Source organism: Ciona intestinalis, chromosome 12 (genome assembly GCF_000224145.3).
Source record: "Ciona intestinalis chromosome 12, KH, whole genome shotgun sequence".
NCBI classification, from domain to species: Eukaryota; Metazoa; Chordata; class Ascidiacea; order Phlebobranchia; family Cionidae; genus Ciona; species Ciona intestinalis.
In genome coordinates, this window is record NC_020177.2 from 2,621,649 (window position 1) to 2,646,123 (window position 24,475).

Sequence of the window (24,475 nt, forward strand, 5' to 3'; positions counted from 1 at the left end):
TGAATTGATTTGAAGATCTATAATAATAAATGAATGAATGTAACTTGATTGATCTTTGCACAGCGGAAAAAAGTCTTTATTACACGAATGATGTGTTTCATACACCTCGTGCCTGCTTATCAAGTTACCATGTGTACATCTTTTTGAGTGTGTTTTTATTTTTTTTTGTATGGGTGATTTTAGACAACCCATTGGTGACCACTGGATTTGAGCAATTGTTGTTAAATGTCTTGCAGTTAGGTAAATAAATGAAAAAATGAAACTATTAAACCATGTGTGGTGAGGAAATGACAGTCGTTATAACACAGGACTTTTGTTTCATACACCTCTAGTAGAGTACGAGTTATCACGTGTATACCTTTATGGGTAATTCATTTTTAGAATATTTTTAGTGTGAGTAAAACTTGTTGAACAGTAAAAAAACAATTAAAAATAAATTAAGTTAAAACAGTAAACATAACTTTGAAGAAAAAAAATTTTTTAAATTAAAACATTGAAAAAAGTAGGGGATTTTTGGTGTTAATAAAACTTGTTTAAAAGATAAAACAATAAAAAAATTAAGTTTAAACACTTAACAAAAATTTTAATAAAGTATTTATAAAATTCAAACATTAAAAACATTTTTTTTTACTTTTGATAACAAGTGGCATCCATGGCGACAAGTTGTTTGCAAAGTCGACCGAAGTCGTCTCTGGTTGTTGTATCTATGTGGTTGCCGCCCCATTTGTAAGTATCAGCGTAACCAGTGTAGGAACTGAACTGCTCGGCCCCTGGTTTGTTTATTTTAAAAAATTTACTAAAAATTACAATTTTATTATACTATTCATGTCGCTTACAAAATATTATTTATTTATTTATGCAGTTCTTATTTTAGAATATGAAAATCTAATTGAATTTTTTAATAATTAATTTTGATTAAATATACAACATTTCTAGATATAGTAGGGTGGGGGAGGATGGGACACCTTTTCGTTTAGTTTTCTCTTATCATTTGGTAGTAAACAAAGTACATTCAATGAATTATGAAACCGTATCTTCACGACTTCCACAGACCGTTGTTAATTGTTTAAAAGTTAAAACACGACCAGGCCATTTGGATATTATGTGTTAAAGGTGTCCCATCTTCCCCCACTCGACTATAGGTCCAATATTTTGGCCAGATTATTAGAAAAAAACGTATAACATAAAAACTAATGGGTAAAGATTTGAAAATGTGCAGATCAACCAGATAACGAGTAAAACAAAATTACAAATAACATAAAAACATAAATCCTTGACCCTTGTTTACAATTAACATATATACATAAAGTGGCGCAGCCAGAAAAAAATTAGGGGCTTTTTTTGGGGGGTTTAAGAGGGGGGGAGAGTCGCAACCCCCTAAACACCCCCCCTGGCTGCGTCACTGTATACATATGATATAAAACCCTCGTTATAAAACCTTGCCGATACATGAAGCAATATACATAAGGCAAGATATAAATTATAAAATATATCAGCTATGACAAAACCTTTTTTTTGCTATGTATGGTCATGCCTAAGGAAAAGTTACTTAAAAAAGCGAGTATTAAGGGGTAAAGTGTTATTTAGGGATTAAAAATGAATTGTAAACTATAGATATTTTCTTAATAGCGATACATTCTTAATACATAACTTGATAACTGACTATTTAATAAATTTATCAGTCATTTTTCAGTGTTGCGCAATGAAATTCTTACCAGTGATGACCACACACTCGTTGTCGTCCAATTTTTCAACAAAGAGCTTGGAAACTATGAGCTCGGGGCAAATACTGAATAAAATTTCCTCCTGCACGAGGCCGCTAGAGAGCACGCCACCTCCAAGATACCGATTTGCAAAATCAACCTGCAGAAAAATTTTTTTTCTGAATTTCTTTTTGGTTTTTCATAAATAAGAGTGTTGTTTTTTAAAGACATCTATTTTATTAGGATTAGAATTTATATTTTTGTTTAAATAGCGAGTTTTTTTCTTAGAATGTAAGTTTGGCAGACAATTTAAATGTATTGTTCCAAAAAGGGTTAGTGTTTTCAACCTTATAGCAGTTGTAATTGTTTTGTCATAAAAAAAATTGATTTTATCCTAAATTTATTTCACTTTTGTACAATTTAGGTTTATATATGAAAAGCTAATAATAAAATGTATTAAATATTTATTATTTAATCTTATACAATCTAGTTAAAACAGTAAATATCCAGTATTCAGCACCTTTTAATAAATTTTTCATACAAAATTCAATAAATGTTGACCTTACCTGTAATAAACCAATACCGTCACATTCTATTCTCCCTTCATTGCTTAGATGCAATCCACCCAAGGTACATGGGCTTTTTTCCCAGCGAGGAAAATCTGACAAGCAACGTCGCTCAAAAGTTACAGTTCCTGTTGGCACTAGAAATAAAATATATAACAATTGTAACAGCTGGATAAAAGCTATTTTACTCTTATACCTATGTTTTAAAACTCTGTTTTATCGCGAAGAACCAATTAACGAACGGAAACACGCTTTTCGTGTAAATAAGACAGATATTGATATACGTTTATGCCATATGACGTCATAGTTCGGTTAACGACTTGAACTTTTCGTTAGCGGTTAACCGAATAGGTTTGGTTGAGCAGTTAACCGTTAACTTTTCCACGGCCCTACATATGATGTCACCCCTGTTAAAAACGTTAAGGTGACGCCCCAAACGGCTTAACGCTTTGTACAGGATTGATATTATTAGCCTTTTATAGCAAATATATAAATATCAAAAAATACCATAATTTAAGTTTTTTTTATTTTCTTTCGTCTGGGTTGACAAAATTTTCTATATTTCTTTTTTTTCCTCTAGTTTTATCAAAAAATACCATAATTTAAGTTTTTTTTATTTTCTTTCGTCTGGGTTGACAAAATTTTCTATATTTCTTTTTTTCCTCTAGTTTTATTAAAAAATACCATAATTTAAGTTTATTTTATTTTCTCTTGTCTGGAGTGACAAAATTTTCTCTTTTCTTTTTTTCCCCTTTGTTTTATTCAATATAATTCATCAAAAACTTACTGTTTTCGCATACTCTCTCAAAATAGTGAAGAATAGTTTTAAATTTTTCAACAAATGGACTATTATGCCATCCCCCTGCTCCATTGAATAAACTGAAACAAATGTTGCAAATTATGTCTAAGTACATGAAATTTAAATAAGATCAAATTTCTAATAATAACTTTTAACAAATATAACCGTAGAAAATGTTTTGAATCGATTTTCAGTTTATATTGCAAAATTTATTAGGTAAAACATTGGTAAAAGTAAATAAAACTAATTTTAACAACAGTCTTTGTAACACGAATGTTCATTTTACCATTTATACGGATTGCTGTTTTCGGACATTTTTGTTTCTATTAGTAGTTTAACTTGATAAATAACTAAACATAAACGGTTCGACTAGGTTATTTTCATTCAATTTAATGTTAATATGTTTTTAACTGTAAGCGTGTTTTAACAACTGTTGTTTTGTCTCTATACCCTGTCTTTTCATTTAAATATTTCTAAATTTACCTACCATAATCAAAAAAACAAATACAGTTATTATTGTTCTGTTTCATACAGCTCTTGGCCACATAGCATGTCATTCCATAGGATCACCACGTAGAATATAAAAGCAATTTCTCACCTGCTAAAGTTAATGCTAGGATAGTTTGAATATTCAGAGTTTGGACCTTTTGAGTTACGTCTCGGAAATGTGCAAAAGAAAGCATTACACAGCAAACATGCAATTTGTTGCTGAGTCATAGTGACTTTACAACTCCGTTGATGACATAACAATGGTATCGGCTAAAACAAATTGATTTATTAGTTTAAAAAAATACTTTAATTTTGTATTTAATCCAAAGTTTAAAAACACAAACAATTTTAGATGTAATATACAATAATATTATACATTTAACATTAGTATATATATATATATATATATATTGTATTAAAAAATGTGTTGGGTTAAAGCAATGTTTCTTAAAATAGCAGGCTAGAAAAAAGCTACAATTGTACGATTTTGTATGCAGCTTTTAATTAACAAGTTTTTTTCTGTTACCCTTGAAAAAACAATTTATATATATATATATATATATATGTATATTAATATATATATTTTTTAATTTAAAAGAAAATTACTTTACCTGTGTACAAATGTTGGGTAAATCCAAAGCAAGCGCAACCATGCGTGGTAATGTGGTCCCAAAAAACTTTTTTTTGTAAGAATCACTTGCTTGGGTAAAAAAATTACCTAGTTTTTGAAACGACCACTTTTTGCAGTATCTGCTGTTGTATGTGAGAATGGCTTCCTAAAAAAGAAATATTAGAATTATTTAAATAAAATTTGGCTGATCAGTAAGTGGTGCATTTAATTTTGCCTATTTATTAGTTTATGGTAAACAGTAAAAACATTTGTTCGTTTTACAATTCAATTTGTTATAATTACATCGTTTAGGCTATGTTTTTCGTTAAAAGTTTTTATTCAAAAACAAAATAGAATATTCGCTGACCTGCAAATCGTATTCGTTATCCATCTTCATCAAAAGAGAGCTCCGGATCAGCTCCCATCTCTTCTCTAAGCTCTTCCTACCTCTCTCTGTTACCGGGTAGAGATTTTCTGTCGAGCACGGAAGTCGCACATGATGGGAGTCCCATGCGTCGTAATAGGTGGTAGATTTGGGGGGTGGTGGCCCGGGTCCTTTGTGGGAAGTCTGTATTAAAAAAACAGTGATATTCTGGATAGAAGGCATATACGTTGTAGGCATAACAAGGTGTATGAAACAGAACACTTATGTTATACCAACTGTCGTTTTTCCGCCATGCGAGGATAAAGTAAGTTACATTCATTCATTTATTGCCACCACACTTTTTTAAATGCAGTGGAGGCAGGGACAGTTATACGCACAATATCTATAAATATTTGATTTCAATGTTTACTATTTCATGCAGGGCAGAAAATTCCATGGTAGGCCTGCCCACTTTGCCACACCTTGTTTGGCACCCAGGATTTGTTAAAAACATGGGCACCAAAATTTAAGAAAAACAGGGAGGGCAGAGGTATTTAGACACACAAGTGTACAAATAGAGAGAAATCTTGAAATATATAAGAAATCTTGAATATATGTATAAATTTTTAATAGTGCTACATTTCCAGTTTAGGCTAAGCTACTACACATGCCTAAATCAATCAACTATATTATTATCAGCCATGATTTAAACTCATTTGAACTAATTTATGACTTAAACTCATTTGAACTAATTTAGTCTATACAGTTACATTTGGATATTGTACTATACCTAGCAGAATATATCATCAAGTATTATTGCATAACAATTCGTAATTTGTTACACAGGTTTCAGTACAAAAAAAATTCTCCAAACTTTTTATTTTAAGCATTATGCAAAAAAACTTACAGCAATTTTTATTATTTCTAATATTAATCCAAAATACATTAAAGCGGTGAGTACCTTACTTTCTTACATTATACAGTTTTAAGTGTCTTGTTCCTGACTCCATAGTGAACGGGTTTGTTGCCCAGCAATTTGGAATTCGTTTTAAATCCTTAGCAGGCATTCCCATACAAGTAGGTCCATCAGTGAACTGTAAAAGTTAACTTTTTTAGTGGAAAATGGTTTCCTGATGAAGTCTTGCCGAATGGTAGACGAAATGTCAATAATACACTACGTTTTTATACTGACACCCACAAAGTAACATACATGGTAACTTGTAAGCTGGCACGAGGTGTTAAACCCGTGTGATAACGACTGTCGTTTTCCAGCCACGCGAGGATAAAGTAAGTTACATTCATTTCATTTACAACATTACGCCTGGTAGCAGAAGTAACAGAATGTTTATAAGAATTAAATTTAGTTAATTCAAAAGATACAGCAACGAATAACTTCTAAGTTAACATGGTTAACAGTAAACTTTATCATTTAAAAAATATAAGCGATGAGTTACATGAGACAAGCTCGGAACTCGGTAGTTTTTTATTTAAACTATTTAGCATTTTACATAGAAAAATAATAAATAAATGTTAAAGACCTATTTATTGTCACGCGGCTGAAAACGACAGTTATAACATGGATGTTCTGTTTCATACACCTCAATTTACGACATATAACTGTTATGAGTGATTTTTTTTTGGCAAATCATGGACCACTAGTTTTAAAAAAAGCAAGTCCCAAACCCATTGGCAATTTTACCTGCATACTCTCTGGTTCAACTACTGGAGCCTCTTGAATTGAATCTTCAAACAACAGGGGACTTTCAGCTCTAGGCAAATTACAAAATAATTAAAGATATTTGTATATTATATATATATATTTTTACACCCATATTTTTTTCTATGAATTAATCTGTGATTTTCAGCTCTAGGCACACTACAAAATAATTTAAAGATACAATATATACGTATACCTATAAATAAAACATTTTTGAATTTGTTTCTACAAATTATTCTGTGATTTTATTGTGAATGAAATAAAATTATATATTGTATTTTTATCTTTCAATTAAGGTCAGTAGATTATGTCAATATTTATTTTATTACTAATAAGCTAAATTTTTTAAACTGCAAAAAACCATGGGCCTCGGCTCAACTTAATAAAAGTTATGTATTAACTTAACTGCCAACAAAATCTGCACAACTGATTGAGCTGCACAATATGTTTACTCTAAGCACACACCTACAGCAAAGAAAGCACAGTCTGGAGTTATTGAAAGTTTTGGAGGGTTGAAGGGGCCAGGATTTGAAACCTCCAATTGTGTGCAAATGATTTTTAAATTATGTCTTTGCATTTTTTTCCCTTTTTAGTTTTGTAGCAGCTTAGATTTCAGTATGGACAATATCTTTTAATGTATGCAGATATTAAATAGCTGCAAACAAACCGTGCCTGTCGGAAAAACGACAATCCTTATAATACAAATGTTCTGTTTTACCATGTATGTAACTTTGAGGGCGATTTTTATTCTGTATGACTGTCAGTTTAGACAACCAATTTCCATTAATTGTCTTGCCCAAGGAAACATACGCCCACAATGATACCAGCGACAAGCCTTGAACCCATAACCTCTTCTAAGCTACAGGCAGGTGCGCTAACCCCTATGCCGGAAAATGTAAATAAAAATAATTCTTAAAGGTTTGTTACCTTACAGTTACATCCATAGATTCCAAGTCTGGTTTACTGGATTGCGAGTTGTTTTTATTGTGTGACATATTTTCAGTCACATTTTCCAAAATAGAATCAATATCAAAGTTGGTGGCATCTTTTGACATCTGAATGATATTTTTCTCCGCACCTTCTGCCTCAGTAAGTCCAGATAAAAGTCGGCTACTGTTCGGCTCGGAGTTTGCGCTCATTTTTTCGTGACTTGGACCCACTGTTGGGGATTTTGTTTGACTGACTTTTGTGGGAGTTGGCTTCTGAAATTATGGAGTGTTTATATTTGAAAATTAAAATTCCATTTCGACACTAGTGAAGAACCCTCTGGTATGCTACAGATTAGGCTGATGGGAAGTGTTAGAGGTTGGTAGTTAGGGGTCAGGTCTAGTGGTAATAGGGGTACGGTTTTGGGGTTACATGGGTAAGTAGTTAGGGGTTAGCGGATAACGTGCGGAGGTTCACTAGCAGCGCCATATTTGTAAACAAAATCCATTTACACATGGCTGACCCGTAACACCAACTAAAAAATTAGTATCTTGGCCACTATTTCGATTGGTAGCATTTTGGGACGCTAGATGCTCTTGTAGTACTACACATGTAATAAGACATGGTGGTTTGAATTACTCAATAGAATTTGTTGAATCAAATGTATATATGGTGCACTATGAGTATACCGGTGTTAGTAAAGAATCTCCCCCCCCCCACCTTATTTGCTAACCACTAACCCCTAGGTTAGGGGGTTAGGTGTTGATAGTTAGGGGGTTAGTTAGTGGTTATAGGGGTTAGCAAATAAGTGGGGGGGGGGGAGATTCTTCACTAGCACCAAAAAGTAGCACGTAACAGACAAGAGCCTTTAAAATATAACAAACTAACCACGCCAATATCTAAAACGGGTGTTTTAGCAGATGTTTTGTGTTCTGTTGTCTTTTTAGCAAAAGGAGAAACTTCGTTTTCGCTTTGAGTAGGAGAACGTTTTCGTTTCACAGATTTCGAGGATAAAGAGAAAAATTCCGATATTGAAGCTTGCTTTAATTTTTGCTTTGGTGGGCTAATTTCACGTTGTAACATTTCGCATTTTAACAAAAACAGAAAAAACAGTTACTACTGCACCAGTGTGGTCCTAGTATGTAGTATATGGAGTCTAAATACTTAGCGACCATTTTCGGTCGTTTTTAGTTAACGTTATAGAAAACCCAAGTAGACCAACCCGACGTCCAACGTAAAAGACAAATTGTATAACACATCGGGTATAGGGAAAGCATGTTTTGAAAAAAAAACCTGCACCTAAAAATAAATTTAAAAGATGAAAAGAGTAAAAAAGTGAGTAATCTGCTTTCTATTATAAACAAACATGGGTAAAATCTATTATAAACAAACGTGGGTGCCTTCTAAAAAAAGTTAAAAACGAACTTTAGAAGAAGTTATTTTTTGTTACATTTTAGTCATCCAATGCGGGAAATTTTATATTTTTTGGCAAGAAATGTTTAATAAGGTAAGTATAAGCCCTAGACTCCTTAAGAAATGTGTTTTCAAATCCAATTTCTTGGCGGTTAGATCTTCGATCGTAGGTGCTTAGATTGGAGTGATATCTCTAGTAGGGCATGATGTAGATAAAGTTGCTGCGAAAATGGTTTGGTGTCCCGCTATTTATATCGTTTCCAAACAGCCTGGAGGCACTATGTGTGCGTACGGTTACGTATGTGGTAGTTTCGTTAATCATAACACCGTGTTGGACTGGCAGTTCAGGAGCCTTGAATCGCCTACGCAGTTTCGAAGTTATAAGCAGCATTAATCTTAAGTGTTATTAGGAGATTGGTATATTATATTAAGAGTGCTTTGTGATGTCTTTTTGAGGTCTTTAATTTTGATGAAAATAGGTGTTTTTAAGTTAGTAAACTCAGTAAAATAAATTAGCATATAAGAGTTTAATTATTTAGAAACAGGTTTTACGTAAGGTAGTAATTACAGTAGACTTATACAGTATTTTCTGGTAACTAAAACACTATATGGTAATAGGTTTTCTCCAATGCCAATCCAATCAGTTTTTGCAAATATAAACAATTTATTTTAAAATGCGTAATATACTAAAAAATAATTAAAATGTGGAATATAAAGAAAAAGAAACACAAAAGTCGAAGCAAAAAAGAAGATGCGAATTTGTATTTCATCATACTGTTGGCTGCCGTATTTGTGTTGGTCGTGGTAAAAAGGGACAACTTATTATATTCTACTGGTGTCATAAAGAAGATGCAAAAGCCAATAAAATTGCTAAAGGTATAAAAGCGAAAGTATTTTTTTACTTTACACTAAACCGACTGCATTTTTGTACTGTTTGGGGTATAGGGTTGCAAAATTAGAAGGTTGTGTATTTCTAAATGACCTCGACACTGTTCTACCTACATATGGTATAGTAGGGTGGGGAAAGATGGTACACTTTATCATTTTATTTTCTTGCCCCATTTGGTGGTAAACAAAGAACATTTAAAAAATTATAAAACTATATCCTTACAACTCTCATATACCGTTGGTAATTGTTTAAAACACGATCAGGATATTTGGATTTTAGGTGCTAAAGGTGTCCCATGTTCCCCCACCATACTATATTAATTTTCAGATATGCAGAAACGAATTACAGTATAGTATAGGCACATATAGGCTACGTCGAACGCAAAAAAACAGGAGTATTTATAAATTCTTGTCAACTTTATCTTCATAGGCAACGACGTTCCTTAAAAAGCTTATAACCATCTAATAGTGCAGTATAGTATAGTACTGGGGGTGAAGATAGGACACCATTAGCACACAATATTCAAATATCCTGATTGTGTTTTAAACAATTAACAACGATCTATGGAGCTCTTGAGAACACGATTTAATAATTCTTTGAATGTTCTTTGTTTACTATCAAATGAGACGAGAAAATAGAACGAAAAGGTGTCCTATATCCCCCCACTTTACTATGTAAGTTAAAATACCTATTATTTTACAGGGTGCTCGCGACCGTTTACGAAGCAATACTTTTTTCCGATCCACGCCGTCCGAGGTGGCTAATTTACCGAAACCTGACTTTCGACCAAGTTGCGCCAAAAACGAGTTCAGAATCATAAATATGACGTCATGTCATGAAATATTGTATTGTGACGCAATATTCCACAATGTTGAAAAGGGCTCTTACTTTAACAAAGGGAAAACAAAAAAGGTGAAGTAAAGTATATAATAGGGTGGGGTAAGATGGAACATGTTTTCATTCTCTGCAACAGTTCGCAACTGTGCTTCTTATAGAAAGAAAGGCTATATATGAGAGAAGTCTGTTCATGAAACCCCAATAAATGTATTTATCCATAGATAGACGCTATAGGAAATAGATTTTTGAGTATAATACAGCTTGCGAAGAATATAATATCTTTCCTGCCAAAATGTGCCCGGTCATATTTTTTATACATTTTTAGCTTATTGGTTTATTTTTTATGTACGATTTCTTTTAGCACAAAAATGGCGCTAAATTAACCCATTTTTTTTTTAGATGCAGTACGGTGTTTGGGAAGGCCGTAGAGTAGCAGTGGCTCATTCCATTACATCCAAAGTGATAAACACTAAAGCGGATTTTAATGAACACGTAACGAACCTGTTTCGACTCCAAAGTCCGTTTGTGACACAGTTGATTGGATTTTGCAACGTTTCAAGGTAAATATATGTCTAGTTTTTAAATATAGTAGAGTGGGGAAGACGGGACACCTTTGTCACATAATATCCAAATATCACAATTAACAGCGGTCTATATTGGAATCGTAAGGAGAATTTTTTGAATGTTCTTTGTTTACTACCAAATGGATCGAAAAAATAGAATGAAAAGGTGTCCCATCTTCCCCCACCCTACCACATACATCGTTTTAAAATTTTAAAAAGGAGTTTAAAATGCCATTGTCCTGCCTTACGAAATGTATGTGAAAACATGCGCTTTTACTAGAGGTTTCAACGGGGTCAAGGTACGGCGAATTTAAATGTATCTGTTTACCTAAAAAGCACTAATTATAAAAAACTAACATATACAACGTTATGCAGCACATGACGAAAATTACTGTTCTTAAAGTATCGCTAATTTATTTGGGATTTTTTGAACGCTAACTATTTGGACAACACATATATAAATGACAACCGGGTTGGAGCAACTGTCGTTAAGTGTCTTGCTTATATATAAGAACACATATGCCGACATAACGGTAGCAGCTTCAAGCTTTGAACTCAGAACCCATGCGCCACGGCGTCTTTACTAAACCCAAATACTTCTTATAGAACTGCATTCGACTACGCAAGGTCTTTTATAGTCACTGAGTATCACAAACGTGGGTCTTTGGACACATATTTGAACTCAAACGAACATATTACGAGTGATGCTACCGAGAGGTTACGACTCGCTGTATCTTATTTGAAGACGTTGAACTTTCTACACAACCAAACAGAAGGTATGTTTAAACAGTTGCATATGGTTCTTATATGTATTGTATAGTACAGTACTAGGGAAAAGATGGAATACCGTTAGTACCTGTAATATAGTAGGGTGGGGAAGATGGGACACCTTTTCATATTATTTTCTAATCTCATTTGGTAGTAAATAAAAAATATCCTCAGACCGTTGTTAATTGTTCAAAAAAGATCAGGATAATTGAATATATGTTTTGCTAAAAGGACGAAAAAATGGATTGAAAATGTGTCCCGTCTTCCCCCTACCCTACTATATTTCATGTTTCCTGGTCGTGTTTTAAACATCTAACAATGCTTTATTCAAACAAATATAATGAGGACACGTACCGTTTTACCCCAACCTACTGTATACGTTACATATTGCAAAACGAGGCGTTTTGCCCAGCGGCAAACCAGTTACGGTTATTTAATATTAATTACCGGATAATCTAAATGTAAGCGGATATGGTAGTTACGTTATAATATACATGAACAAACGTTTATTAGTAGGGTGGGGGTAGATGGGATACCATTTCATCCCATTTTCTCGTCCCATTTGGTAGTAAAAAAGAAAATTCAAAGAATTATAAAACCATGTCCTCACGACTCTCATGGACCTTTGTTAAATGTTTAAAACTTGATCATGAAATTTGGAAATTGTGCTAAAAACTTTTCCATGTTCCCCACCCTATTATATCTGTTTATTACGTTCTCTGTTATTTTTTTTACTAAAGGAAGTCTGGTTGTTTGCGATTCAAACGACCTGAAGGGGGCGCTACAGAACTATCTTGTGACGTCAGATAGGCGGGTGATTTTAAACGATATGGACGATCTCCCATTGGTCAATCGCTATGGCAAGCTTATTCAATGCAAACACCAGGTAAACGGTGACTTTATGTTTAAACAAAGCCGTGTCAAACTTCGGCGCGTGGCTCAGTGGTTATAGGGCCGCTGCAGTATGAATATAACTTATTTTATCTTTGCATGGACAGTCGTTATAAAACGAATTTCTGTTTCATACACTTAATGCCAGCTTACGAGTTACCATGTATGTAATTTTGTGGATGTGTGATTTCTGTATGCTTGATGTAGACACCTCGTTAGTGAATACTAGGTTAGAGAAATTGGGGTGTCATATTCAAGGACACAAACGCCCACAACGGTAGCAGCAATGAGCCTTGTACCTGTATCCTCTGTGTTAAAGACAGGCACGCGACGACTGTATTCTGGCGGGCATAACCAAACGGATACTGAGCACCTCTGCCATTGCGAGCGCGCGTGTTACCGGAAAAAAAACACGTAAATGTAATTTGTCAACCATTACCTGCAAATTTACATATACGCGGTAACTCGAAGTCGCTACAATGTGTATATAAACAGAACACCCAGTTTGACAACTGTGGTTATACCTCAACCGGCAATTAATATTATATTTATCTATTCATTGGCACGAGTCTTATCTACAGCCTACTCGATATTCAAGTAGGTCTTACACGTTTCTAAACTGTCGTAGGGTATAGGAAATAGACGGCCTGAGTCACTTTCTGTTTTCAGAATTCAGCTATCCAAAGCCGTTTCAACATTTTAATCCTTATTTACTTGTATTTATTTAAACTAATGCAAATTTATTTATTTCGCTTTTAGGATGTTCTATCTGACCAACCGTCCATCGTGGGAGAGAATTTTCTTGCTCCGGAACAAAAAACTGCTCTTTTAGCAAGTTTTCCTAAATCAGCTATTGCAAGACTCGAACGTAATAGCGGCGTGACGTCAACAGGCGCAGAAATCGACGCACAAGGACGCCCGCCGCCGAGTCTTGACGCAAAAATTGACGTGTACAAAATTCCCGACATCGTGCAGGCTATTTTGTTAATTAATAAAGAAAAATTGTCAAAGCTCCATAGCGACAGCTACCGGAAAGCGTCGTTGAACATTTGGAGAAAATTAATGAAAATTAACGAGGAATGTAAAGACCCGTCGGCGAGCACGAGGCCACAGACTTCGAAAGTACTTCAAGCGTACGAGAATCTGTTAAAATCGTTATCATCTTGATTAAATTAAACTCATTCTTTTCTTGTTGTGAATAATACACGCATTTATTTCACGACAGGAAAGTGATGTCACGTTAACAGGAAAGTAATCTACTGTCACTTATATGTCAAGCTACGTATTAGACGTTGCTGCAAAAGACATTGCTTCAAAATTCTTTCACTGCTTTATAGTACAAGAAAACAGAATGGTCAAAAAATTCGTGTTTTCCTTTGTTCTGTTGTCAGTGTTTACAGTAGTTACATCTGAGTACTTGTTGTGCAAAAGAGTAGATCAGGTTTTCAGATCAACCAACCTGCAAACAAGTGCTAACTCAACAAAAATTAGGGGACCGAGAGGTCGACCTGGAAAACAAGGTCCTACTGGGCCAAGAGGACCACCTGGCCCTGAAGGTCCACAAGCCATGCTCGACTGGGGAAGAGTGGAACAAACAATAGTGCAAGTGATTGAAAATTACAGTAAGCAACCAACGTATAGTACTGTAGGATGGATACCAGACAGCATATAACATCCTGATCGTGTTTTAAACAATTACTAACAGTTTGTGGGAATCATGAAGACACGGTTACATAATTCTGTAAATACTCTTTTTTTCTACCAAATATGGCAAGAAAAGAAAATGAAAACATGTCTCATCTTTCCCCACCCTATATACCAATCGGTATTACTTAAGACATATAAGCTTTGTTTATAACATATAGTAGGATGGCAGAAGATGAAACACCTCAGCACATAATATCAAAATATCGTGTTTTAATCTATTGAGTCGTAAAGATATAGTTTTATAATCCTTTAAAGGTTTCTTGTTTACTACCTAATGGAACGAGTAAAGATAATAAAAACATGTTTCATCTTGCCCAAACCTACCAATCAGTAAACCTTAATACGTATAATATGCGTTGTTTATACATGCATTTAGAACTAACATATTTATTGGTACAGCTAGATGCACAGGGGTGAGATACGGCAATCGATGCATACGATTGCTCTACACAGCTGGGTATAAAACAACTAAAGCACAATCAGAAAGCCTTTGTCGTTTCCACGGTGGTCAACTGATAGACATAGAAAATGAAGAGATGTATGACTTGGTTTATAACTACATAAAGAGAACATGGAACGCCTATATAACTGATGATTACGATTTCGTGGACGTTTGGCTGGCTTCGACTTATGAGGTAATTGAGTTTAAGTAACACACATGGTAACTCGTAAGCTGGCACGAGGTGTATGAACACCTGAGTTAATGTATTTTTCCGACCACGCGAGAATAGAGCAAGTTACATTCATTCAAGTTACTTTAATTAAAGTTCAAATCTTCAGTGAGTGAAAAACCGAAGTCAGGCGTGGTTAGCGCTTTATGGTTAGCAGTTAGCACACCTGCCTTTAACCCAGAGGTTACAGGTTCAAGGCTTGTCGCTGTTACCATTGTGGGCGTCCTTGGGCAAGACACTGATTTTACTGCCACGCGAGGATAGTTCATGTATTTATTCATTTAACTTGCTGCTTATTGAATCACCAGCACATAATAACAATGTAATTTACTACTTCTATCAATTCACACAGGGTGGTGTTGTCAGGATGCTGAACGGTGAAGTCGGTTTTGCGAGATGGCACAACGCGGGTTATCCAAACCCAGTATATACAGCAATGATTTTAGAAGTCGCAATAAAAGCGAGCAGACCACCTCGATACACTGGAATGTTCAATCAGCCGTCAAGTTTTGTGAGGCCAGTGCCGCTGTGTTCGTTTGAACTATAACGTGCTTTTGTTTGTATCTGAACACGATTGCCTATATACCTATAAATTCGTTCACACTTAGCGCACACATTACCGTAGAAACATTAGCGCACACATCACCGTCCCCATTTTGCTGATCAATAAAGAAATAGTGTCAAAGCTTATGGCGACGGGTACTGAAAAGCGTCGTTAACATTTGGTGAAAACCAACGAGAAATATGTAAAACCGCCGGCGAGCTTCTACATTATTTCAAGCGTACTTGACTAAAATAACCTCATTTTTTGTTGTTTTGAATACTATACACGCATTTATTTAACGGTAGGAAAGTAATGTCACGTTAACAGTAAAGTAGCCGACTGCCACTTCATACATCAAGCTGCAAATTTAGCGCAGTATTTTCATAATATAAGTTAACAGCAGTGCTTTACAGTGTTAAGGACACCGAAGAATGTTAAGGACACCACAAACATTTCAATGAAGTAATAAATGGTATGATAAAAACACACTAAAGTATAAGTTACTGCGCCTAATTAAAATGTTAATGTGTGAGATTTTCAAATATGCAAATAGTACTAAACGAGCAGCAGTCAGCGCTTTAGCTGTAACCACGATCAAGTCACAGCGGTTGGTTGTTATGGTTGGTTTGTTTTGTGTATTTGAAGTCAGAAGTTTAGCGGCTTTCGAAGTTTGAAGTTTTAGTGAATGCTTTTAAAATAGTGGCGCATAGGTGACTGCGTGAGAACATTGAACCACAGAGCTAACTTGAATAGAAAACACTATATAGATTTCGAGCACATGGTGGACTGACGGACCGCTATTAGATATAGGTAGGTGGGGGAAGATGGGACACGTTAAGCACAAAATATATAAGTATCCTGGTCGCGTTTTAAACAAATAACAATGGTCTATGAAAGTCGCGAGGACAAGGTTTTAAAATTCTTTAATTGTTCTTTGTTTACTACCAAAATGTACGAGAAAATAGAATGAAAAGGTGTCCCATCTTCCCCCACCCTACTATACATATTTGGGCAAAATTATGGTCCTTCTTCTTCGTAACAGGTGTTTTAGAGGCGAAAATAAAGTTCGCGGGTTTAAGTATTGTTAAAAGGAATCTGACAATGCTTCAAGCAGAAGAAGACACATATATACCTAAAGTTAGAGGGTTGTTAATAGAAATTGGAATTCCGAGGCTGTATTCTCAGGTCTATGTGTTGTACTTCAGTCAAGAAAAGACATGGGTTGCATATGGAAGCAAAAACTACGTTTTGCCGCTTTGTTTTACAGAGAGAAAAGATCTTTTTCTACTTGAGTTTGAAAAAGGAATAGATACTCCGGAGGTAAATAGAGACGCCTCTTCAGTCTGTATCTGTGTAAGCATAGGTGCTGTATGCGAAGGCATGGGTTCAGTTGAAGATTTTTGGAAAAGTAATGTTCCATATACCAGCAAAAGTGGACTAACTGCAACTTTGCTGAAGGATACTTTTCGACCATCGCTAGAAGTACAAAATGGTTTCGCTTACAACGTTCGGTTGTCAGATACAAAGCGGTTTACGTTCAGAGGCCACGGGCGGGATTTTGAAGCACAATATGGAATGATTTGTAAAAGCAATGAATTGCTTCAGCGACTTCTTAACGAAAGCAGACAGACAATTACAGATTTTCTAAGCAAATCCAAGTCGCACATTTATAAAGTTGTGCAGTGCGCCGAAGAAATGGAGAAAACTATGTCAAAGTCGATTGAAGACTTGAACATGCTTGAATGTCTAGATTTTATTGATGAAGTTAAAACTTCAGCAGAAAAGTTGACACTTGCGAAGGAAAACGGTTTCGATACAACTGAACAAATAAAAAAACTTGAAGCAAATCTATACCTTTTAGGTCAAAGCTACGATCATTTTTGCCAGCCAAAAGTATTGGCAAAAGGAATTAAAAAACTAGAAAATCAAATCAACGAATGTAAGACGGTTGTTTCTGATTTTAAAAACAAAGTTTTGGATGAAGCTGGTTTTAAAGAAGCGAGCGATGCGGCAATGACTTTAAAAACGAGTACAGATACATTTGGTGACATGATCGTAGGTAGTAAAATAAACTGCGTAAATGGCAATGTTGTTCGTGTTTATCTCGAAGAACAACTTGCGGCGGAAGACATGACTTACCACTGCACCCAAGTTCTGCTACCAAGCGTATATTCCTGTATTACGACATCAAAGTTGGAAACCGAGTTTATAAAGCAAGCAAGTTTGACTTTTAAAAGGGTATTGGAGTTTATGCCCAAGGAAATGGATAAGCTAGAATCGAACCCGCAAGAGTTGTACGCAGTCTATCAAAATTTACAGTGCTATGAAAATTTCTCACTTGGCAACTCATTTGAACTTTTTTCCTCCGAATACAAATCATGGCAGTCTACTTTAAATGAATACGCAGTGTATTTGTTAAACCAGTGGTTTGACCACTACTCAAATAGAAAAGCCACTTCAAAGCATTCGTATTCTGAGAGTCTACTGAAAGTTGCTATCATGCAAGCTGACACCTTGGAACAGTTCTACATGGCTTCTGATATAACATCTCTTCGAGAAAACGGAGTACACTTTCACAATACTGAAAATATCAATGCGGACAATTTGCTGTTATTTGATCATCAGATGTATCTCGTGCTTACTTCGAGTATAATAAGCTTATGTCAGTCTCACAAAACGGATAGCAAAGAGTTTCGTTTGTTGGTGTGTTTCACTGCACAGCGCTGGACGAATGTGAGACGTTTTTTCGGACCGCTGAAAAAACGAAATGGTTACCTAACACCACTGAAAAAGATGTTCAAATTTTGCAGCACCGTACAATCGCTCGCTAGTGTACTAACACAGTGGGGAAAAGAAACTAGTATCTTAGCTTTACAAGACTTGGGCCATAAAATTAATTCTCTGAAGCCTAAACTTATCGAAACGGGACGGAAATTTCAAGCTATGTTGTCTGAGTTTAAATCAGGTCAATATCTGGAGGAACATTTTGATAGTGACACTGTCGGTGGGATACTAAGACACAAGGCTTACGATATTGAAACTTTGCCAGATAGGTCCAATCAAATTATTAATCAATTTTCTGAAGATCTTGAAGAGGTAACAGTTTTGCTCGCAGAATGTAAAGATAATATTGCAGCAATGGTTAAACCATACGAGGGCAAGGATACTGAAGATTATAGGACCGTAGTTTCAAATTTAATTGAACTGTTAAAGTGTTTTCGTATAACACAACGCTACGAAACAAAACAACTGGAGAATATTACTGATTTTATTACACGGTACGAAAATAGTGATGCGTTTTCCAAAGAGTCTAACAAGACCTTTAAAGAGGCAAAGTCCGACATAGAAAAAGCAAAGAGAAGGCTTGTTAATACGAAGAGAATGGGGAAATACGAAGCTGCACTATCGAGAGATGCATTGGATAAACTAAAAGAAGCGGAGGCGACACTGAAACAAGACTATCTTGAAACAATCTTGGACAAATTGGAGGCTATTGCTCCCAACCTTTGCGATGAGACCGAGACGCCTAAACTGGTCGAACTCTTAAAAACAATTCAAGATAAAAATCAAAACAAACGAAAGGTTAGTGATTTTCAAAACTACTTTCAAGTTACCTTATGGTTTCTGTAACATTAACCGCACTTTGGCTAAACTACAAACGAGAAATCTGACATTGAAAAAAGAAAAAAAAAAAATGAATTCAGGTCAAAACGGCAGACATTGTACATTAGTCGAAAATCTTTCATTCCGGTGTGTAACTTTCTCCTTAAACTTTTTAAAAGAAACCCTTCCGCAACCCCCTAGGGTGAAGTGCGTCAGTGCTGTGTTATTAATATATATATATATACCATATTAGGCATAGTTAATACTTAATAGTCCAATAGCGAGTTGTTTATTTTGTGTTTATTATATTTCAGAACAGTCTTCACGATGAATTGATCAGTCATGTTATAAGTATTCTTGATGGAAAAGAAAAAGATCAAATTTCCGTTGAAGCTATTGTTTCACTGAATAAATTAATCTTAAAATTGATAAAACATGCCCAAGCATTTTATGAACATTCAAAATTACGAATTTGTTGGGGTAAATATATGTTGCCTACATTCAGGCAAACACATGACCAGCTTCGGGAAGTCGCTTTCGCTAAAGACATGTCAAAGTTAAGAGAAGCTGGAAAACACTTCAGTTTACATCTTGTTAGGCGGGAGTGGGTACATTCTCGGCTGGGTTATGCAACATACTACTGTTGGAACGGAGACCGTTTATGTATAGATCCGTACAACATAGAAAATGACACTCATATTCTATGTAAACAAAGTGATGATGATCTGACAATCACAGATTAATTCATTAAACTTGTGTTAAAAATGGAACTTTAAAATGCTTTGAAGAATATAAAAAAAAATGCGTTTTGTATTCAATGCGTTTATAATCATGGCGCCGTTACACAAAAAAAATCCTTCTAACATATATATATAATATCATCGATGCAGGAATAGTTGAATGACATATAGTACATTCCGGCTTCTGGGACATAGAGGGTTACGACAAGGTGCCATCACAAACGTTATTTTGTTATGTTCTTATAACCTTGTACCTACATATATATGTAACGTATTTTACACATTCCGCCAAATTTAAGTTATACATAATTTAAATCATATCCACGGGAATTTTCGGGAGGGGAAAATGCTTTAAAATAGTTCAGGAGGACCGTAAAAAAAGGACCATACTTAATTACTGAAACTATGTCTTTTTTATTAAAACTTGTCCAAATCCTCACTGTGCGAAATCCAGTTTTGCAGCAAGTCCATTTTTACAGTTTTCCATTTTTCTTCATAATCTTCCGCCAAAAGTTTATGAAACTTATACGAATTGTTTTTCATGCTACCAAGGTGCTCTGTGAGGCTGCACTGTGGTAAAACATAAGTAACATCCTTAAACAATTGAAACAAACTAGCTCTGGATATAAATGTGGAAGATTTAGGGAGGCCTTCATGTTTTTTTACCGTCCCCAAACGAAAACCACTTTTTGCTGCAACGTCCAACGATTTGATTTCAATTTTGCACCACGATAAAGAGCTTCCACAAGGTTTTAAATGTTTTTTGTTAAAAACAGGTTTTCCGAATCGAAATTCTGTGTCCGTTTTGTAAATTAACGGGCAGTGCAGATTGATTTTTGTCTCCAAACTAACAAACTTTTCATGTTTAAAAATTCTTCCATAAAAAGCTCTTTTCAAAGCAACAGTATCAGCAACCCCACCAACAATAATATATTTCATATGTATAGGTTCGGAAACTAGTAATGATAATAAATGCCCTTGCCAACCCATTAAGTTCCACTTAAGTATTTTATCACTGCAACTCATAGAGGTTGTGCGTTCACCACGTCCAGGCTTTGTTCTTAAACTACCAACACAATGATAATTAATTCCTTTGCCATGCCTGTCAGAATTTTCACCAGCAACACACTTTGCGCCTGTCCTAAAATAACACAACATGCTTATAAGCAACTGTTACACAAAGTTTAGCTGTGTAATATATACTTTCAATTAAAAAAATACCTAATCTGACTATTGAAGAATCTATAAAACCTGCTATATTTAAATATAGAAAAAAAACATTGTGAGCACTATGTAACAGTGTGGCAAGTACTAGCAACAGTATTTAATCTAAAAATAATATTTTTTTACTGCTATAACAATAGCATTATGTTCTTTTATCATAATATTTTTAACTTGCCTATTATGCCTTTGCACTTTTGAAAAATTGTAACATTTTTTTAATATTCAAGCAATACCTAAAATTTCAACATTAAAAATTTTTTGAAAAATGTTGACACTGTACAAACAAAATAGTTCCTTGCCTTAGCACCTTAAAGGTACATAATTGCAATATAAATCACCATATATATAATATCTTGGCCAATTTCATAATATTCCCGTATTACTAAATATATCTTTTACATATCTTACCGATTAATATCACTTTGAGTTTGCGTAGTGGCTTGTTCAATTTCATCTGCTGTTTCATGAATACAAACTTTTTTCTCCGGATTTAATTTTACTTGCTCACATTTTCTCTTAACTCCCTTGCTTTGAGTTTGATTAAGAGGTTGTGAAATCGGAAAAATAGTAGCATCCCCACACGGTGTGTTGCTTGTGTAAAAATGAAAAGAACCACCCGACTTCAAACAACATTTTCCATCATTGGTTTTGTTGAAAATAGTTGAAGTTTTCGTTGATTGCCACGTTGATAATATTTCATGATACAAGTATCTGAACGAAATATATATATTATATTTTTAACATAGGCTATTACATGAACTAGTGTAGTACCACTGACCCAACTTAGATTAACTTTATAATATGTAGCAATTTCAGCTGCACAAAAAAAAGGGTTTGAAGCCTCCATTTGAGTTTAAAAGTATAACACATATCAGCTACAGTTGCATAGTGCTGTTCAAATTTTTTACTTATTTCTTCACAAAAAATTCTAATGAATTCTTACATTACACAAAGAAAGTATTTTTCATGTAAAATAACACTAATCTTACAGAAACTACCTAACCTTATAAAAGACCTTCTTGCGATAACTTCTGCATGATTATCGTGGAGAATTAAACCATCTTTTCTCATCTGGGATTCTCCTAAACAGGTGGTACCAGTTCCAATAGCAACAACTTCATAATCATCTCCACCTGACTGTATATGTTATTAAACTGTGTAACTACTGTAGCCATAGTCAGCAAACATTTTAGATTAAGATATTGGTAAGTTAGAAGACACATTGCATAGTGGAATAAATCTAAATTAACCTATCACTTTATTATCTTTATTGATTATTGATTATTGTAATAAAGGCAATTCTACCGTTAGTCTATCTGCCTAGGCTGTGATACTGTACCTCTGAAAGAGTAGTGTGCAACTGTGCACGTAGCTGAACCCACATACAGAATAAATTACTTTAATTCAATTTTTGGCCCGTTTTTATTAAACATTTTTATGTGTAGTGTAAATTTGCCTTGTAAAATATTAAAAGTAGTTGTGTTAAACAGGTATGAAATAGTTGTGTTAAAGAGGCAATAAAGAATCGAGAAAATATAAACGAGTTTAATGGAAACTGTGTAAAACAGAGGGTATTGAACATTTAGAAATATAACTGCTACATTCTGTACAGCTGGGTGCAAACTTAAATGCAAATTAAAATTTAGTGTATATATTATAACAAGTTAATAAAAACAATAAGTTAAATAACTCACATTGTTTCACAAAACCGGCCAAAGCTGTCCATTGTTTTCCTTCCTCCGGTTTCCCATTTTTTGGCAAATCATCAAACTTTTTGAGACAAAGTTGCGAAATCGTATTTGCTACTTCCATGTATGTAAATAAATAATTGAAACTACGAGTGATCTGGAATAGATATAAATTTGTAAACATATTAGTTTATCGTTTTTGTTTTCACAATTTTGCATTCTCCCGCGAAAATATATTTGCTTGCATCTTTTCTAGCGATGAACATCTCATTTGAAATTTCTATGTTTATTTTTGTGAATCACAATCACGCTTATGACAAATAATTAACTCACATTTTCATAACATTTCACGAAAAATTACGAAACACATTTTTTTTATTACTGTTTATGAATTTAAAAGAGTATGTTTGAAGAATGAGATAAGAACCTGCTTACGAACACCGTCCAAAAGTTAACAGGCACGAGAAAAAGTCATGTTTAATTGAAGAACTGCTTTAAAATTAAAAACTAAACAAGAAAGTAATAACAAAAATGGCCGACGACGCTGCAAGCGATAAGTTTAAAGAATATGGAAAAATGGGAGCCACCATCACCAAAGCTGTCTTTCAAACTGGAATAATGGGAATGCTATCTTTCTTAATCACATTTTCATTTCTTACTTTATTTACGACAGTTTTAAACCGATTTTCTGCTTGAACTTTATAAGTTAAGTGTTGGCCCATCATTAATCGTGATGTGATATTTATAAATGCAGTAATTGCCGTAAACATATACTGTTTACAGAATAAAATGTATGTTTTCTTTTGTTAGGGCACTGTTATTTGGATTTGCATAATATTCGAAAAGGGGTCTAAATAATTAATATGCTGCTGAAAGATTTCGTCCTGGCTTTGTTCTCGGCAATGTTAGGTTCATTTTTGAACGACGTGTACAACGAATACAAGTTCAACAGTTCTCTTGCTGTAAAAATCGGGTATGAAGAAATAAAGTGTCCTCAAGAAAACGTCCGACTTGAATTGCCAAACGAACGCGAGATATGTCCACTGCCAGTAGAAGAAATAAAAACCGGGAAATTTGAAGTGGCCGTGTTAGAAACATCCAGGCAACCGACAAAAATTGAAAGTTTTGGACAATGTTTATTAAAGAACAAAAAACATACCATCCAAGAAAATACAAAAAAGCCCACATTTTCTCGTCTAATTGGCAAATTCATAAAGAAAAAGCGTCGAGTGCCTTTTAATCTATATAGCCTATCAACCAAACGTTCACTTGAGGCACCAAATATGACGTCATTATCCATAAAAGTTGACGACAATCAGGTTCAAACCAATAATGCTACTTTACGTGGATGTAAAATAGTTTCAGAATTTCTAAAAACACACAAATCCGTATCCAAAGTGTTTTTCCTTTTGCGGAAAATCGTGGTATTTGGAAAGTCGAAGTTCAATACACCGAGAGAAAAAGTTACAGTAGATCTAAGCTATGATGACGTCACGAATGACGAAATAGAACTGTTTTTTCGGGATCACAAATTTTCCTCGTGTGTGGGATTAATTGCCTTGCCTTTTAATTGGGTTGTTTTGTTAAGTTTTCATATGTTTTTATGTTGTAGAAAACAACAAAAAAATGAATATTATGGTAGAGTGGGGTAAAATGGGACGTGGTTTTCTTTCATATCCCATTTAGTAGCAAGCAAAGAATACGGAAAACATTTAAAAGTGTGCTTGTACTATACGTACTCTGATTACGAAATTACGACTGG

The 24,475-nt window shown here is 34.5% G+C and overlaps 5 protein-coding genes across 8 annotated transcripts in view; 3 read left to right on the plus strand and 2 right to left on the minus strand.

Moving 5' to 3' along the window:
- The window catches only part of LOC100187117 (poly(ADP-ribose) glycohydrolase), a gene marked incomplete in the record, with an annotated part of 12,241 nt that extends 3,895 nt beyond the window's left edge, over window positions 1-8,346 (minus strand). The window contains 12 exon segments of the mRNA XM_002124944.5: window positions 1-17; window positions 632-770; window positions 1,716-1,863; window positions 2,270-2,406; window positions 3,057-3,148; window positions 3,667-3,827; window positions 4,169-4,333; window positions 4,535-4,735; window positions 5,506-5,625; window positions 6,231-6,300; window positions 7,176-7,450; window positions 8,064-8,346. Of these exon segments, the coding sequence (XP_002124980.3) occupies window positions 1-17; window positions 632-770; window positions 1,716-1,863; window positions 2,270-2,406; window positions 3,057-3,148; window positions 3,667-3,827; window positions 4,169-4,333; window positions 4,535-4,735; window positions 5,506-5,625; window positions 6,231-6,300; window positions 7,176-7,450; window positions 8,064-8,258 (1,720 nt within the window).
- Window positions 8,347-8,997: 651 nt separating this feature from the next.
- LOC100180020 (protein O-mannose kinase) lies at window positions 8,998-13,899 on the plus strand. Its single transcript, XM_018814250.2, has 6 exons — window positions 8,998-9,464; window positions 10,180-10,389; window positions 10,714-10,874; window positions 11,484-11,653; window positions 12,386-12,531; window positions 13,296-13,899. The coding sequence occupies exons 1-6, from the start codon at window positions 9,291-9,293 to the stop codon at window positions 13,701-13,703; spliced, it is 1,269 nt and encodes a 422-aa protein (XP_018669795.1). The 5' UTR covers window positions 8,998-9,290; the 3' UTR covers window positions 13,704-13,899.
- On the plus strand, window positions 13,775-15,461 carry LOC108949970. Its single transcript, XM_018814252.2, has 3 exons — window positions 13,775-14,158; window positions 14,643-14,878; window positions 15,267-15,461. Exons 1-3 carry the CDS (start codon window positions 13,807-13,809, stop codon window positions 15,459-15,461), a joined length of 783 nt encoding a protein of 260 aa, XP_018669797.1. The 5' UTR covers window positions 13,775-13,806.
- A 1,011-nt stretch (window positions 15,462-16,472) lies between these two features.
- LOC113474789 lies at window positions 16,473-20,127 on the plus strand. The gene is made up of 2 exons (XM_026837207.1): window positions 16,473-19,040; window positions 19,376-20,127. Exons 1-2 carry the CDS (start codon window positions 16,560-16,562, stop codon window positions 19,802-19,804), a joined length of 2,910 nt encoding a protein of 969 aa, XP_026693008.1. The 5' UTR covers window positions 16,473-16,559; the 3' UTR covers window positions 19,805-20,127.
- Window positions 19,347-22,874, minus strand: LOC100182358 (tRNA-specific adenosine deaminase 1-like). 4 transcript variants are annotated; one of them, XM_002130832.5, is made up of 4 exons: window positions 22,720-22,874; window positions 22,029-22,158; window positions 21,434-21,736; window positions 19,347-20,942 (listed from the first exon to the last, which is right to left on the minus strand). In XM_002130832.5, the coding sequence occupies exons 1-4, from the start codon at window positions 22,835-22,837 to the stop codon at window positions 20,219-20,221; spliced, it is 1,275 nt and encodes a 424-aa protein (XP_002130868.1). In that variant the 5' UTR covers window positions 22,838-22,874; the 3' UTR covers window positions 19,347-20,218. The 4 variants fall into 4 exon arrangements, with proteins under 4 accessions (XP_002130868.1, XP_018670088.1, XP_026693019.1 ...); XM_018814543.2 differs by having other exon boundaries at window positions 22,029-22,162; window positions 22,720-22,871; XM_026837218.1 differs by lacking the exon at window positions 22,720-22,874 and adding an exon at window positions 22,365-22,424 and having other exon boundaries at window positions 22,029-22,162.
- Window positions 22,875-24,475: the final 1,601 nt, after the last annotated feature.

Excerpts from the sequence above, each read along its gene's own strand:
- LOC100180020 (XM_018814250.2), top strand. The coding sequence starts at position 9,291 with ATGTGGAATATAAAGAAAAAGAAACACAAAAGTCGAAGCAAAAAAGAA. Across the intron at positions 9,465-10,179 it reads AGCCAATAAAATTGCTAAAG|GGTGCTCGCGACCGTTTACG; the intron begins GTATAAAAGCGA and ends ATTATTTTACAG. Across the intron at positions 10,390-10,713 it reads ACAAAGGGAAAACAAAAAAG|ATGCAGTACGGTGTTTGGGA; the intron begins GTGAAGTAAAGT and ends TTTTTTTTTTAG.
- LOC108949970 (XM_018814252.2), top strand. The coding sequence starts at position 13,807 with ATGTCAAGCTACGTATTAGACGTTGCTGCAAAAGACATTGCTTCAAAA. Across the intron at positions 14,159-14,642 it reads GCAAGTGATTGAAAATTACA|CTAGATGCACAGGGGTGAGA; the intron begins GTAAGCAACCAA and ends TTATTGGTACAG. Across the intron at positions 14,879-15,266 it reads GGCTGGCTTCGACTTATGAG|GGTGGTGTTGTCAGGATGCT; the intron begins GTAATTGAGTTT and ends CAATTCACACAG.
- LOC113474789 (XM_026837207.1), top strand. The coding sequence starts at position 16,560 with ATGCTTCAAGCAGAAGAAGACACATATATACCTAAAGTTAGAGGGTTG. Across the intron at positions 19,041-19,375 it reads AAAATCAAAACAAACGAAAG|AACAGTCTTCACGATGAATT; the intron begins GTTAGTGATTTT and ends ATTATATTTCAG.
- LOC100182358 (XM_002130832.5), bottom strand. The coding sequence starts at position 22,837 with ATGGAAGTAGCAAATACGATTTCGCAACTTTGTCTCAAAAAGTTTGAT. Across the intron at positions 21,737-22,028 it reads GCAAGAAGGTCTTTTATAAG|ATACTTGTATCATGAAATAT; the intron begins GTTAGGTAGTTT and ends TATTTCGTTCAG. Across the intron at positions 20,943-21,433 it reads ACTCAAAGTGATATTAATCG|GACAGGCGCAAAGTGTGTTG; the intron begins GTAAGATATGTA and ends GTGTTATTTTAG.